Here is a 16,332-nt window from a genome sequence, read left to right on the forward strand (position 1 = left end):
TCTTCTTTTGTTTCTTCCTTTCTCCTTGTTTTCCCTTTCTTTTTTCCCCCTTCCGCCTTCTTTCCTTTCCCTCGTTTTTTTCCTTCTTTTTTTTCCTTTTCTCTTTCCTCCTTCCCCCTTCTTTCTTCTCCCGTGTTTTTTCTTTCTTTTTTTTCCTTTTCCTCTTTTCCCTCCTTCCGCCCTTCTTTCTTCTCCCCCGTTTTTTCTTTCTTTTTTTCCTTTCTTTCTCCTTCTTTCCCTTTGTCTCGTTCTTTCCCGCCCCTCCTTTTTTCCTTCCTTTTTCCTTGTTTTGCCTTTCTTTTCTTCCCCCCTTCCGCTTCTTTCCTTTCCTCTCGTTTTTTTCTTTTTTTTTTCCTTTTCTCTTTTCCTCCTTCCGCCCTTCTTTCTTCTCCCCTGTTTTTTCTTTCTCTTTTTCCTTTTCCTCTTTTCCCTCCTTCCGCCCTTCTTTCTTCTCCCCTGTTTTTTTCTTCCTTTTTTCCCTTTTCTCTTTTCCTCCTTCCGCCCTTCTTTCTTCCCCCCGTTTTTTCTTTCTTTTTTTCCTTTGCCTTCCCTTCCCTCCTTCCGCCCTTCTTCTTCTCCCCCGTTTTTTCTTTCTTTTTTTCCTTTTCCTTGCCTCCCTCCTTCCGGCCTTCTTTCTTCTCCCTGTTTTTTCTTTCTTTTTTTTTTCCTCGTCTTTCCTTCCCTCCTTCCGCCCTTCTTTCGCTTCCTTTTTCTTCCTCTTTTTTTTCCTTTTCCTTCTCTTTCTCCTTCTCTTTCCTCTCTCTTTTTCTTTCTCTTTCGTTCTCCTTCTTTCTCTTCTCTTCCCCTTTTTGTTCCTTCTTCTTCTTTTCTTTTTTTTTTTTTTTGTTCTTTTCTTTTTCCCCTCTTTCTTTTTCTTTCTCTCCTTTTCTTTTCTTGTCTCTTTCCCCCCTTGTTTTTCTTTTTTTTTCTTCTTCTTTTTTCTTCTTCTTTTCTTTTTCGCGGTTTTTTTTCTTGCACCCCTTTGTTTTTTTTTTTCAATGCACTGAGCCCCTAGTTGTTTCGTTTTATTTGTTGTTGTTTTTTTTTTTTTCTTTCTCACTTTTTTTGGTGTTTCGTTTTTTTTGTTGTTTTTTTTTTTTTGTGTTTTTTGTTGTTGTTATTTTGTATATTTAACGTCGCCAAAGTAGTGGTTTTTGTTATTGTTGTTGTTGAAAAGAATGCCATATATTTTGTTGTTGTCGTTAAATTTTTTTTTTTTGAGTTGAGTTGTTGTTTTTTTTTTCTACTGTATAGAAAAAAAAAGATCTTGTTTTTGTATTTGAAAAACTATACTCTCACACTCTCTAATTAACTCTCTAAACTTGCTCTCTAAGACTTTTGAAGAGAGCAACAAAAAAACACAAATTTATTTATTAAACATAATTGATTTTTGTTTAATTGTATGGGTTTTTTTGAAATTTTGTTAAATTTAACAAAATAAAAATTTTTTATATTTTTTTTTTTTATAAAAAAAACACAAAATAATTTAATTTTCTTTTTTAATCACCTTTTTTATAATTGCCAGCTTTATAATCAACGCGTTTTAGTCAAAATCACTCTCGTTGTGGTATTTCATGGAAATTTTTCTCTTTTTTTTATAAATTCATTATATATATTTTTTTAAATAAACTTATAGTACGAGTTGTTGTAATTTTCAAATTTAATTTCAAACTTTAAACTATAAAAAGTTTTTTTTGAAAACTTTTTTTTTTAATAAATCTTTTTAAATAATTTCTAATAAAACTTTTAGAAGTTTTTTTTGTATTTTTATAATTTTCTCTTTTTTTTCAAATAAAATCTTAAAAAAAAATCTTTTCAAAAACTTTTATATATTTCAACCGCTTCGCTCAGCACCGTAAACTAAACTGAACTAAACTGCTGGGCACCAGCAACATTTGTTTTTTCCTCGCACACACAAAAATTCCATCAGAGATTCATTCCAACAATGTTTTTTGGATTTTTTTTTCTTTCTTTCTTTCGTTATTTTATTTTGTACACTTTGCAATCTGTATCTCTGTGTATCTTAAAGATACTCGCGGGTTTTTTTTTGTTACGAATTATTGTGGTATGAGTAAAAATGTTGGATTTGTTTCTTTACAAGTTGCTGTCGTTACGTTGCGTTCATTGTCGTGGTCGTCGTTGTCGTACCTGCTATTAAAACATTATGGTGAGTGTATTGCGTTTGTTTGTGTGTAGAAATGTAACCGTGTTTGTGTATCTGTGTTTAAAACTATTTTGTATATTGAGGTCTTTTTTTACCACTGATTTTCCCCGTTCGTTCTTCTATATATATTACTCTCTTTTTTTTCACTATAACACTCTCTCGTTACTCTACTCTATTCTCTTCAGATCGTTTTTGTATAAAAAATATTTGATTTAGCATTGCCAACTTGAAATGTCTACCAGTTTGTTGTGGTGTGTGTGTGTGGTATGGCCGCAACAACAACAACAATACCAAGAAAGTACTAAAGAAGTAGGAACAAAAATCTAATTGGCAAAGAATTTGAAGAACAATTTTATTTCTCCAAATCACCATAATTTCTTGCAAGGTCAGTTTATCATCTTTGGCTTATAGAAATGTTGTTGTTGTTGTTCCAAAGAAATGCTGAAAACCTTGTAGGAGTTCAAAAAAAAAAAAAAAAAACGTTGAGAATGTTAAGGAGCAGAAAAGTATGTGGCTGATGTAAAGAGTTAAGGTTGGCAAATCTTACATGACCAATACTTCCTTAATCCAAATGGATCTTTCGGTATTGATCATTGGTTGTGATCAAAGCTCATCTGATCAAAACTTGATCTACTCAATTAAACCATTCAAATTGATCCTTTTATCCATTATAAGACTGCTTTATACAAAATATATTTTAGATGATCTTGTTGTCTTGAGATTTGAAAATATTCTGATATTAAGCGTTCTTGAATTGTTCTTAATACTCGATTAAGTTACCGAAGTATATCTGAACAACGCGATCCTACCTTCGTCAATCTCACGCAACGCTTCAGCTCATTAATGATCGGGTATTGATCATCGCTGTGATCAAGGCTTCATCTACTCATGTTATCAATCTTTCCTACTCCATTAACCATTTAAATTGGCCCTTGAATCCATCTTAATTTATTCTACATAAGATCATTCAGATGATCTTGCAGGCAGGTTGCCTTAAGATTTGAAATGTATTCACCTTTATTCTACATAAGATCATTCAGATGATCTTGCAGGCAGGTTGCCTTAAGATTTGAATATATTCTGATATTAAGCGATCTTGCATTGATCTTCATACTTGAAATAAATTACCGGTATATATCTAATCAATGCGATCGATCCTTCCTTCTTCAATCGCCCTAATTACATGCATCTTAGCATGCAACGCTGCAGCTCACGGTTGATCCCGTATTGATCATCACTGTGATCAAAGCTTTATTTACTCAAGGCATCAAAGGCTTTCCTACGCAATTAACTCAATTAACTATATTTCAGATGATCTTGTTGTCTTAGGTTAGGTTAGGTTGATGTGTAGTACATCAAATCCGAAGAAATACATCTAGACCCACTATCGGGCCTGTTGTGCGCTAATTTTCATGAAAAAAATGGTTTAATGTTCAGAAACTCAGTTTCCTGGATGTAATTCGTAAGAATTTTCCAAACAGTGTTAGTCAGGAATGTTATTTCCGGAATAACATCACTTTCAAGATACTTGGATCTAACTTCGACGAATGCTTAACAGTGGCAAAGAGAAAGTGCTCCAAAGTATCACTGTCCTCTCCACATGCTCTACAATCAGCTGAATCCGCACAGCCAATTTGGAATATATTTGCTCGTAATCCTGTGTGTCCACTCAGAATATGTACATCATACTAACTTCAGACTTGCTGGTCTTGTTCTCATCAGTGTCACCCCATAGGATCTTTGTGGTTCTACCCACCGTTTCATTATTCCAGACGCCTTATGGATTCTCTCACCCATATTATTAATTCAGCTTTTGTTGCGTCGAATCGTTTTGCGTTTGTCAGGTTCCTTCCCTTTAAAACTATTACATTCGCCCTTTCGTTGCCGACTACTCCCGAATGGTCTGGTATCCTATGATGTAAACCTTAGCTCTGGGAGAGTATTCAGTTAAAGCTTTCTTACAATCCAATGCGGTCTTAGATTTAATTCTATCACATGATATCGCTCCAATTGCCTTCTGGCTGTCGGTAAATATATTAACGGCTGTGGGCACCAGTATTTATTCTAATCCAATTTACACATTCCGTTATTGCTCGGACTTCTGCCTGGAAGCTTGTGTTATGATTTGGTAAACGGTGGTATATTTCTGTTGCTGGGTCTTCAATATAGAACCCCAGACCCACTTTATGCCGCAATTTAGAGCCATCCGTGTAACAAGGGATTCCTACTGGTATTTGCTCTAGTTTTCCGCTTCACCAAGACATTCTATCTGGGATCAGAGTTTCAAAGTTTCCGACATATTCTGTGTCTGATATGCGATCAGGCACGTCCGATGATTGTGTATAACCTTCCAATGTGTCCAGTATACATTGATGACGTATCCTATAACCGCCTTTGGCCAGTTCGCCAAAAGTAAAGAGACGTTCGGCTGTAAGCGACGCCTTATATCTTGTTGTCTTAAGATTTGAAAATATTCTCATATTAAGCGATCTTCAATTTTTCCTTATACTCGATTAAGCTACCGGAGTTTATAAAATCAACACGATCCTACTCCGTCAATTCCTCTAATTACTTGCATATTAACAAGCAACGCTACAGCTAATGGATCATCCGGTAATGATCATCGCTGTGATCAAGGCTTAATGGCATTAAATCTTTCTCTACTCAATTAACCATTCAAATTGGCCAATTAATCCATCTTAAGACTACTTTATTCTGTGTAGCTATTTCTGAATTTGTTTCTTGAGAATCCTTGCAATAAATTACAGGAATCAATACAAGATATTTTAGATGATCCTGTAGGCAGATTACATATAATCAATGCAATCCTTCTCCTTCAATACCTCATGTTACAGGCATCTTTACACATAGCGCTGCAGCTAATGGATCAACCGCTTTAAGAATTTGAATGTCTTACTCGATTACATCTCGAGAATACTTTCTAGATTATTCGTAAAGTAAGAAATTTCTGGAATATTTGAGGTGATCTTAAAAGGCGATCAACAGAATTGAATGTGGATTGTACTATTTCTATATGTGTCTATATCTCAGCGGATATATAGATTTATTTCTCGAAGATTGTGGACAGGTGGATTGTACTATTTCTCTCTCGAACAGCATAGCGTTCGAATAATGCGATCGGCTGTTGCGATGAAATTTCGGGACTATGAACTGGTGATGATCAAATGTATCCTCGGCCTTTCCTTGGAATGGAGTCGAAGCAGAGCATCATATATTCAGGCTCTACGGGTGGCCAGTTTTCCGCAGGACTTGTCCTGGCTGGTCTGTTGGTTGAGGTTCCTTCGGGATCCTTGTAGTGGCTGTGGTTTATATCCAAAATTCGCGGGGCGATGTGACAGAGCAATTTATGCTGGATTCCTGAACCCGTTGAGTATCTCTTACTCTTCGCGTAGTAGGGCGCTAGGATAGGTTGTGGAATTCTCATTCCCCAGTCATTCCGTAGATCGTTCTTTATGTTCTGAGAATGGAACAGATGTAGTTGGTGAACGATCGGTAAAGACTACTCTGCTCGACAGTAGACTAGTACTGATTTAGTAGACCTTTTACTTCAGGGAAGTTCTCGGTGCTGTTGCCATCTCAACAGGATGCATATTGTTTCATGCTATGCGACTTATGGTTGAGACCTGCCACTCAACTTGTCGGGGCAATTATTGGGTATGAATTGACTTCCTACATCCTTTGTCACATTATCTAATTTATTGACTGAGTATTTCGGTCTATTTCTAGCCGGATCAACAGAGCCAGGTTAAGGCATGCACTGGAATGGGTCATTAGTTGATGGAGATTACATTTTAAATAATGCATGCAATTTCATGACATCTAAAGGGTGATCACTTTCCAGTATACCGGAAGATTGATTTCATCTGATGTTGGAGATGTCACTCCTTCTATTGACTATAGACCAGTGCTTGCCTTTTCCTTATCGGGGTTTGCATTGGGATTGATTCCTGTCATTCAGCAACGGGGCTATTATGGCAAGAGATTAGAGAGCTCGAGTACTTCAGCATAGTGCTTGTACATGGACCGGCACAGCCATGTACAAATATTGCCACCCTGAGTTCTTCATAGAAGGATTCAGGGACGCGTGGTAGACCGTTCTCAAGTCTACCCAGTGTATGAAAAAGACCACCGTGAAATAAGGCCGTCAAGGCCGGTGTTCACGTTAAGCACTTAGACATTCTTGTCTGTATGTGTCCATTGAAACTTTGTGAGCACCCTACAGCTAGCAATTTTCATTGTAATTTCATGAAATTTGGTTTTTTAACTTTTAACTTTTTTAGTAAAATCTTATGAATTCTTAAATCAAGTACGAAATGAACTCAAATCAATACCACTTTGTTATCAATTTGATTTTTAGTAAAACCGTACTTAACGTAGATCTGAAATCGCTGTGGTTTGTTTAGAGTGGGGATTACTAAATTTTTTTCTTGAGTGTAACATTACAGCCATTTCCTTCTTTCTTTTCTTATTTAAAAACAAATAATAATAATAAAATTTTTAATTCTTTTCATGCTTTATTAAGAGTGTCAACAAATTTGGCAGAAATATTTGCACAATAAATTCTTTTGTTTTTCACTTTTTAGAAGCAGAAAAAAAATCCTATTCATAAAACATGAGACTATTGATACAGCTGGGGATGAGTTAAATAATATAAAAAAAATAAACAAAATAAATAATTAAAAAACGTAAGAAAAAAATTTAAAATAATAGATCTGGAAATAAGAAATGACAATTTAAAGACAATTCAGTTGCTTTAAAACGTTACCCAGGATCCAAAATCGAATTCAAAATTCAAAAACCATTCTAAATTAATATTCAATAATCTTGTTTAAGTCACATAATCCACATTCCGGGGCGTCACTAGCCATTGGCTATTAAACAACAAGAATAATGCAATCCATGTCAACGCAACATCATCATCATCAATATCATCATCATTATTATAATTATGATTAAAAACCAATACAAAATTTTTCAAAATATCTTTTCTTTTAGATTGAACGAAAAGTCAAGACCAAATTTTATAAAATTGTTGAAAATTCTTTCATATTCAAATGTTAACAACTGACTGAATTGTGGGCTAAATCCACAAACAAAAAACAAACCCATTTGAACGAGCCATCAACAGCACAAAAAAATCAAACCCTGTCCGAAAAAAAAAAATATCAACCTAAAAAAAAAACAAACCGAATGATTTCTTCTGATTTTGATTCTTTTGTCGGCTTTAAGGCGACATACTAAGCGGTTTACTTTTGATGTGTGATAATAAAATAATTGCGATAAACTATCTATTCTTTTCTTTATGCCAGTACATACGTAAAGGTCTTCTTTACTTTTTTTTTTTTTTTGAAATTTTTATATATTTTTTGCTTTCTTATTATTCCCCTGCATTATTTGGATTTTTTTTTATTATTTTTTGCAAAAAAAAAAAAAAAAAAACTATCAAACAAATACTCGAAAAAAAGTTAAAATCAAACTAAAGAACAAAAAAAAAACAGTTTTTTTTCGAAAACAAGACTTAAGAACGTCTGAAAAAAACAAACGCGATTCTTGAGGCAAAAACAAACAAAAAGAAAGAAAAAAAAAAAAACACTAAAACAAATAAAAAATAATAAACTTACAAATAAATATTATAACAAGAGCATAGTTTAGGAGACAACGAGGGTACAATACAATCAACAAACCGAGAACCGAGAGTAGAATCAAATGTACGATCGTACGAACCAACCTGTAAGCTGACAACATATTTTTCAAAGACAAAAATTCACTAACAACGATATGATGACTGTGGGACAAAAGTACCTACTGTTGTGGTTGAAGTTTACAGATTATTTGGTTCAGATCTAGACTGTACAAAGGACTTTAGTTCGGAGTAAAATGCAAAAAATTTACTAGAATATAGACAAGACTATAGTTCAGAATATACCAGAGATTAGTATATATTCTCGACTATAGACCAGGTTATAGAGCAGACCAGAGTCCGGACTATAGAATAAACTATAGACCAGACTATAGAACTGATTATAAACCAACCTATAGTCCAGACTACAGACTACACTATAGTCCAGACTATAGACTAAACTATAGTCAAGACTATAGACTAAACTACAGCTCAGACTATACACTAAACTAGAGTCCAGACTATAGACTAAGCAATAGTCGGGATCATTTACTACCATATAGTCCAGACTATAGATAAAACTATAGTCCAGACTATAGACAAAATTACAGCCTAGACTTTAGTCTATAGTCGAGGCTAATCCGGACAATAGAATAAACTATAGTCCAGACTATAGACTAACTCATAATCCAGACTATAGACGAAACTGTAGTCGAGACTATAGACGAAACTATAGTCGAGACTATAGACTAAACTATAGTCCCGATTATACACTAAACTATAGTCTATACTATAGACTAGCTATAGTACCAACTATAGAATAAAATAGAGTCCAGTCTATAGACTAATCAATAGTCCAGATCACAGACTACGCTATAGTCCAGAATATAGACTAAACTATAGTAAAGACCATAGACATAGACAAACTATAGTCCATACTATAGACTAAGCTACAGTCCAGACTGTAGACCATAATAGAGTCCAGACTACAGACTAAGCAATAGTCTGGATCACAGACTGTAAACTAAACTAAACTATAGTCCAGACTATAGACAAAACTATAGTCCAGACTATAGACTAAACTCTAGTAAAGGCCATAGACTAAACTATATAGACTAAACTATAATCCAGACAATAGACTAAACTATAGTCCAGCCTATAGACTAGCCCATAGTCCAGACTATAGACCAAACTATAGTCGAGACTATAGACTAAACTATTGTCCCGACTATACACTAAACTATAGTCCATACTATAGACTAGCTATAATACCGACTATAGACTAAAATAGAGTCCAGACTATAGACTAAGCAATAGTCCGGATCACAGACTACCCTATAGTCCACACTATATACTAAACTATAGTAAAGACCATAGACTAAACTATATTCCAGACTAAAGACAGACTATAGTTCAGACTATAGGCAAAACTATAGTCCAGACTATGGACTAAACTATAATCCAGACAATAGACTAAACTATAGTCCATACTATAGACTAAATTATAGTCCAGACTATAGACTGAAAGACAATATAAATTAAAAATAGTCCAGACTATGGACTAAGCAATAGTCCAGACTATCGACTAAACTATACCTCAAAATATGGACAAAACTATAGTTTAAACTAAAGACTAAACTTTAGGACAGACTATACACTAAAGTAAAGTCCAGACTATAAACCTAACTATAGACCAGACTATAGATTAAACTACAGACCAGACTATAAACTAAATTATAGTCCTGAGTATATACTAAGCTATAGTTCAAACTAAAGTCTAAACTATAGCTAAAACTAAAGACTAACCTATAGTCCTGGTTATAAACAAAACTATAGCCCAAACTAAAGACTAAACAACTATACATAGACTTAACTATAGACCAAACTATAGACTAAACTATAGACCAGACTATATATTAAATTACAGACCAGACTATAAACCAAACTATAGTCCTGACTATAGTCTAAACTATAGACTTAATTATAGTCAAACTGTATACTAAACTATAGTCTAAACTAAAGACAAAACTATAGTCCAGGTTATAAACTAAACTATAGCCCAAACTAAAGACTAAACTAAAGTTCAAACTAAAGTATAAACTATAGTCCTGAATATAGACTGAAATATAGTCCAGACTATAGACTATACTATAACCAGACTATAACCTACACTATAGCGCAGACTGTAGCCAAGACTATAGTCCAGACAAGAGCCTAGGCTATAAACTTGTCCCTTGTGTAGTTTATGGTCTTCATTATATGTAAACTGAAATTATAATTCCTAATCAAAATCAATACAAAATCTCCTACTGTCCAACAACTCTACATTGAGCGACGTTTAAATCAACAACGTTTGTGATAAAAAAAAAAAACTGCAAAAAAAACAGAAAGAACAAGCAGAGAACAAACACAATTGTACTACAAACTAAATGAGAATCCCAGTAGCACAAACATAGATCCACACAAACACACACACTCATACTTAAGAATAAGATATTTCTTTTTCAAAGCCCCCCAGAAAAGAGAATAAGAGGGTATGCCTCAAATTCCATTTAGATATTCCATGATTGTATGGGTGAAGCAGCAAACAAACAAGCAACAGTCGCAGCTACAGTCTCAATACAAAGCAGCAGCAATAACAGGCAACAACATGCATGCTATAGCGAAATAAAATGAATGAGCAAAAACAAAAAAAATACAAAAAATTGTAAGAAAAACAACAAACTAAACCAAGAGTTAAACAGCACAAGACACAGAAAACCCTACTCTACTCCCATCCAATCATCCAGCAAGAGTCGTCTACAATATACAACATACAGCTCTCCTCTAGATACGGCGAATACAATCTGCAATCTAACCATATAGAGCTTATTCAACGAATGAAGCAAGTAAACGCGTTTTTTTCTGAAATTTTATTTCAATATTTTTTTATTCTTTCGAACTGCTACGATATCGTCACTTGGGCGCATTCCACAGCATAATGTGAGCTTGATTTGCTGGATTCTTTTTAACATTTGTGTGTGTGTGTGTGTCTTTCTGTATTTTTTAGCAAAACTTTTATACGTTTAATTCTATGTTGTTGAATTTTATTGCTTGTTGGCTGTTAGGTTAGGGAACAGTGTTGCCAATTTTTCCAACATTTCCCATCAAAAAGTGTCGGATTTAGCTTTTAGCAAAAGACTATATTATAGACTAGACTATAGACTAGACTATAGACTAGACTAGACTATTAGACTAGACTAGAGACTAGACTATAGACTAGACTATGACTAGATCTAGACTAGACTATAGACTAGGACTATAGACTAGACTATAGACTAGACTATAGACTAGACTATAGACTAGACTATAGACTAGACTATAGACTAGACTATAGACTAGACTTATAGACTAGACTATAGACTAGACTATAGACTAGACTATAGACTAGACTATAGACTAGACTATTAGACTAGACTATAGACTAGGACTATAGACTCAGACTATCGACTAGACTATAGACTAGACTATAGACTGGACTACAGACTAGGACTAAGACTAGACTATAGACTAGACTATAGACTAGACTATAGACTAGACTATAGACTAGACTATAGACTAGACTATAGACTAGACTATAGACTAGACTATAGACTAGACTATAGACTAGACTATAGACTAGACTAAGACTAGACTATGACTAGACTAGACTAGACTAGGACTATAGACTAGACTATAGACTAGACTATAGACTAGACTATAGACTAGACTATAGACTAGACTATAGACTAGACTATAGACTAGACTATAGACTAGACTATAGACTAGACTATAGACTAGACTATAGACTAGACTATAGACTAGACTATAGACTAGACTATAGACTAGACTATAGACTAGACTATAGACTAGACTAGACTATAGACTAGACTATAGACTAGACTATAGACTAGACTATAGACTAGACTAGACTATAGACTAGACTATAGACTAGACTATAGACTAGACTAGACTATAGACTAGACTATAGACTAGACTATAGACTAGACTATAGACTAGACTATAGACTAGACTAGACTATAGACTAGACTATAGACTAGACTATAGACTAGACTATAGACTAGGCTATAGACTAGACTATAGACTAGACTATAGACTAGACTATAGACTAGACTATAGACTAGACTATAGACTAGACTATAGACTAGACTATAGACTAGACTATAGACTAGACTATAGACTAGACTATAGACTAGACTATAGACTAGACTATAGACTAGACTATAGACTAGACTATAGACTAGACTATAGACTAGACTATAGACTAGACTATAGACTAGACTAGAGTAGACTATAGACTAGACTAGAGTAGACTATAGACTAGACTATAGACTAGACTAGAGTAGACTATAGACTAGACTAGAGTAGACTATAGACTAGACTATAGACTAGACTATAGACTAGACTATAGACTAGACTATAGACTAGACTATAGACTAGACTATAGACTAGACTATAGACTAGACTATAGACTAGACTATAGACTAGACTATACTAGACTATAGACTAGACTATAGACTAGACTATATACTAGACTATAGACTAGACTATAGACTAGACTATAGACTATAGACTAGACTATAGACTAGACTATAGACTAGACTATAGACTAGACTATAGACTAGACTATAGACTAGACTATAGACTAGACTATAGACTAGACTATAGACTAGACTATAGACTAGACTATAGACTAGACTATAGACTAGACTATAGACTAGACTATAGACTAGACTATAGACTAGACTATAGACTAGACTATAGACTAGACTATAGACTAGACTATAGACTAGACTATAGACTAGACTATAGACTAGACTATAGACTAGACTATAGACTAGACTATAGACTAGACTATAGACTAGACTATAGACTAGACTATAGACTAGACTATAGACTAGACTATAGACTAGACTATAGACTAGACTATAGACTAGACTATAGACTAGACTATAGACTAGACTATAGACTAGACTATAGACTAGACTATAGACTAGACTATAGACTAGACTATAGACTAGACTATAGACTAGACTATAGACTAGACTATAGACTAGACTATAGACTAGACTATAGACTAGACTATAGACTAGACTATAGACTAGACGTCAAATTTGTCTGGAATAACGTCAAATTGACAACAGTGTTGGAGATTTTTTCCTTCATATTTCGTTTTGAAATCTTTGCAGTTGCGCAGAGGCAGCAATCATTTACTAGTCTCTATTTAGAATGTATAGCGATGGTTGGTGTTGGGCTTTCTAGGAGGCTCGTTTGTGTTGGTCGTAGCCATTCGTAATCGTGGCTAAATATTTTACAAAATTTTTTTTATCATTTCGTTGTACTTAGCCGTTTATAGCTGGTATTTTTTGTATGCGTTTTTCTATTTTTTTCTTATTTCATTTTTCTTGTCTTGCTGTTGTAACAAGAGGAGACTGGTTTTGTTTTATTTAAATTCACTGTTCAAAATTTCAATGTCTGTTTGCCTGGTCCAAGATTTTTAACTTAACAACAACTCAAGCTGCAGGCTGGCTGATTTGAGTGACTGGCAGCAGCAGATCGATCGGCTGAAACTATTTGACTTACGTTGTATTATATTAAAGATTTGTAGTAGTTGTTGTTCTATGGTATGTTTTGTCTTAACCCATGATGGTGGGTAAGGATAGTTGTACGATAAGGCGAGGGAAATAGAATTATGCATGTTGGACTCAATGTCGGTCCTTTAGACTATAGTCTAGACTAGACTATTAACTAGACTGTAGACTAGACTATAGACTAGACTGTAGACTAGACTATAGACTAGACTATACACTAGACTATAGACTAGACTAGACTATAGACTAGACTAGACTATAGACTAGACTAGACTATAGACTAGACTATAGACTAGACTATAGACTAGACTATAGACTAGGCTATAGATTAGACTATAGACTAGACTACAGACTACAGACTAGACTATAGACTAGACTATAGACTAGACTATAGACTAGACTATAGACTAGACTATAGACTAGACTATAGACTTGACTATAGACTAGACTATAGACTAGACTATAGACTAGACTATAGACTAGACTATAGACTAGACTATAGACTAGACTATAGACTAGACTATAGACTAGACTATAGACTTGACTATAGACTAGACTATAGACTAGACTATAGACTAGACTAGACTATAGACTAGACTATAGACTAGACTATAGACTAGACTATAGACTAGACTATAGATTAGACTATAGACTAGACTATAGATTAGACTATAGACTAGACTATAGACTAGACTAGACTATAGACTAGACTATAGACTAGATTATAGACTAGACTATAGACTAGATTATAGACTAGACTATAGACTAGACTATAGACTATACTATAGACTAGACTATAGACTAGAGTATAGACTAGACTATAGACTAGACTATAGACTAGACTATAGACTAAACTATAGACTAGACTATAGACTAGACTATAGACTAGACTATAGACAAGACTATAGACTAGACTATAGACTAGACTATAGACTAGACTATAGACTAGACTATAGACTAGACTATAGACTAGACTATAGACTAGACTATAGACTATACTATAGACTAGACTATAGACTAGACTATAGACTAGACTATAGACTAGACTATAGACTAGACTATAGACTAGACTATAGACTAGACTATAGACTAGACTATAGACTAGACTATAGACTTGACTATAGACTTGACTATAGACTAGACTATAGACTAGACTATAGACTAGACTAGACTATAGACTTGACTATAGACTTGACTATAGACTAGACTATAGACTACACCATAGACTAAACTATAGACTAGACTATAGACTAGACTATAGACTGGACTATAGACTAGACTATAGACTAGACTATAGACTAGGCTATAGATTAGACTATAGACTAGACTACAGACTAGACTACAGACTAGACTATAGACTAGACTATAGACTAGACTATAGACTAGACTATAGACTAGACTATAGACTAGACTACAGACTAGACTATAAACTATACTATAGACTAGACTATAGACTAGACTATAGACTAGACTATAGACTAGACTATAGACTAGACTATAGACTAGACTATAGACTAGACTATAGACTAGACTATAGACTAGACTATAGACTAGACTATAGACTAGACTATAGACTAGACTATAGACTAGACTATAAACTTGACTATAGACTAGACTATAGACTTGACTATAGACTAGACTATAGACTACACCATAGACTAAACTATAGACTACACTATAGACTAGACTACACTATAGGCTAGACTACACTATAGACTAGACTACACTATAGACTAGACTACACTATAGAATAGACTACACTATAGACTAGACATCCTCCTATCAACCTAACCTAACCATAGACTAGTTTTTTAGTTAGAAATACTTAAATTTTCAATTATTTTCCAAAGGGTTAAACTCGCATTACTTGTCTTTCATTCCACTCAGCAACAAAATCGGCGACAGCAAGAAACGTCTGCAGCAGCAGCAGCATTAAGCCAACAAGCCAATCACACAGGAATTCACGAAAGCACGAAGTCAAAAACAGGCATGCGAGTAGTTAGGCGTCCAGCCAAACAATCCAGTCAGGCAATCATACAACATAAACTTAGAGGAGCCTTTACCAGCGTCAAATCGTTTCCCCCCTTCCTTCCACACCCTCATCAACAATGCTGTCAACGTTACTAGTTTCTCCCGGCTTCAAACTCCTAAACGTATTTCGAAAATGGAAGAAAAAACTTAAGCATCTTAAAAACTTCCAACTTTTTCAAGGAACATCTTAGGTTGTTGCTACAATTGCAGCTGCTGTTGTTGCTGCCGTTGTTGTTGTTCTTGTTATTGGTGTTGTTCATATAATCGTTTATATTATTTTGGCATTCTTTAGGTCCCTTCTTGGCATCTTTATTTTTTAAAATTTTGCTTTTTTTTATATGTGTTTTTTTGTAAGTTTTTTTGTTGAATATGTTGTAGCAATAAGTAGTAGTTGCTGTGCTCACTGTTGCTTAGCGTGGCCTGGCATATGTGTTTTTTGTTGTATGCGTGAAATTGGCGCGCATTTTTTAAATTTCAAACATATTTTTTTTTTTTGTTTTTTGCTTAAATTTTTGTTGTTTGTGCTCTTGTTGTTATTTTTCCTTAAAAATCTTTTTTTATTTAATTTTTGCTTAAACTGCACCTGGTTTTTGTATTGTTTTCAAAATTAAAGTTTTTGTTTGTTATGGCCAAACAAAAATCTCTGCCAAAAGGAAATTTGATATTTGATTTTAAATATTTTTGGGGAAATAAATCAAGTCAATCAAAATCAAATCTTTTTTAAGGAATGTATAGTTTGTTATGTTGCTTTTGGAGGTTATTTTTGTTTTTGATTTTGTTGACTTCATTCATGTGTTTATTTTAATTGATGTTGAAGTTTGGAAGAGGAAATCATTGTTTGTTTCTTTGACCTTGAAAAGTTTCTT

General features: G+C 34.1%; 1 protein-coding gene across 1 annotated transcript; it reads right to left on the bottom strand.

Moving 5' to 3' along the window:
• Nucleotides 1–293: 293 nt before the first annotated feature.
• LOC119612393 (nucleolar protein 58-like) lies at nt 294–13,542 on the bottom strand (the record flags this gene model as incomplete). Its single annotated transcript, XM_037968199.1, has 3 exons — nt 13,428–13,542; nt 614–829; nt 294–456 (listed from the first exon to the last, which is right to left on the bottom strand). Coding segments are annotated over exons 1-3 (494 nt in total), but the record flags the coding sequence as incomplete, so codon positions are not given.
• Nucleotides 13,543–16,332: the final 2,790 nt, after the last annotated feature.

Source organism: Lucilia sericata, unplaced genomic scaffold (genome assembly GCF_015586225.1).
Source record: "Lucilia sericata isolate MDLA Ls3-8-SP2 unplaced genomic scaffold, ASM1558622v1 Contig001680F_arrow, whole genome shotgun sequence".
Taxonomy (NCBI): Eukaryota; Metazoa; Arthropoda; class Insecta; order Diptera; family Calliphoridae; genus Lucilia; species Lucilia sericata.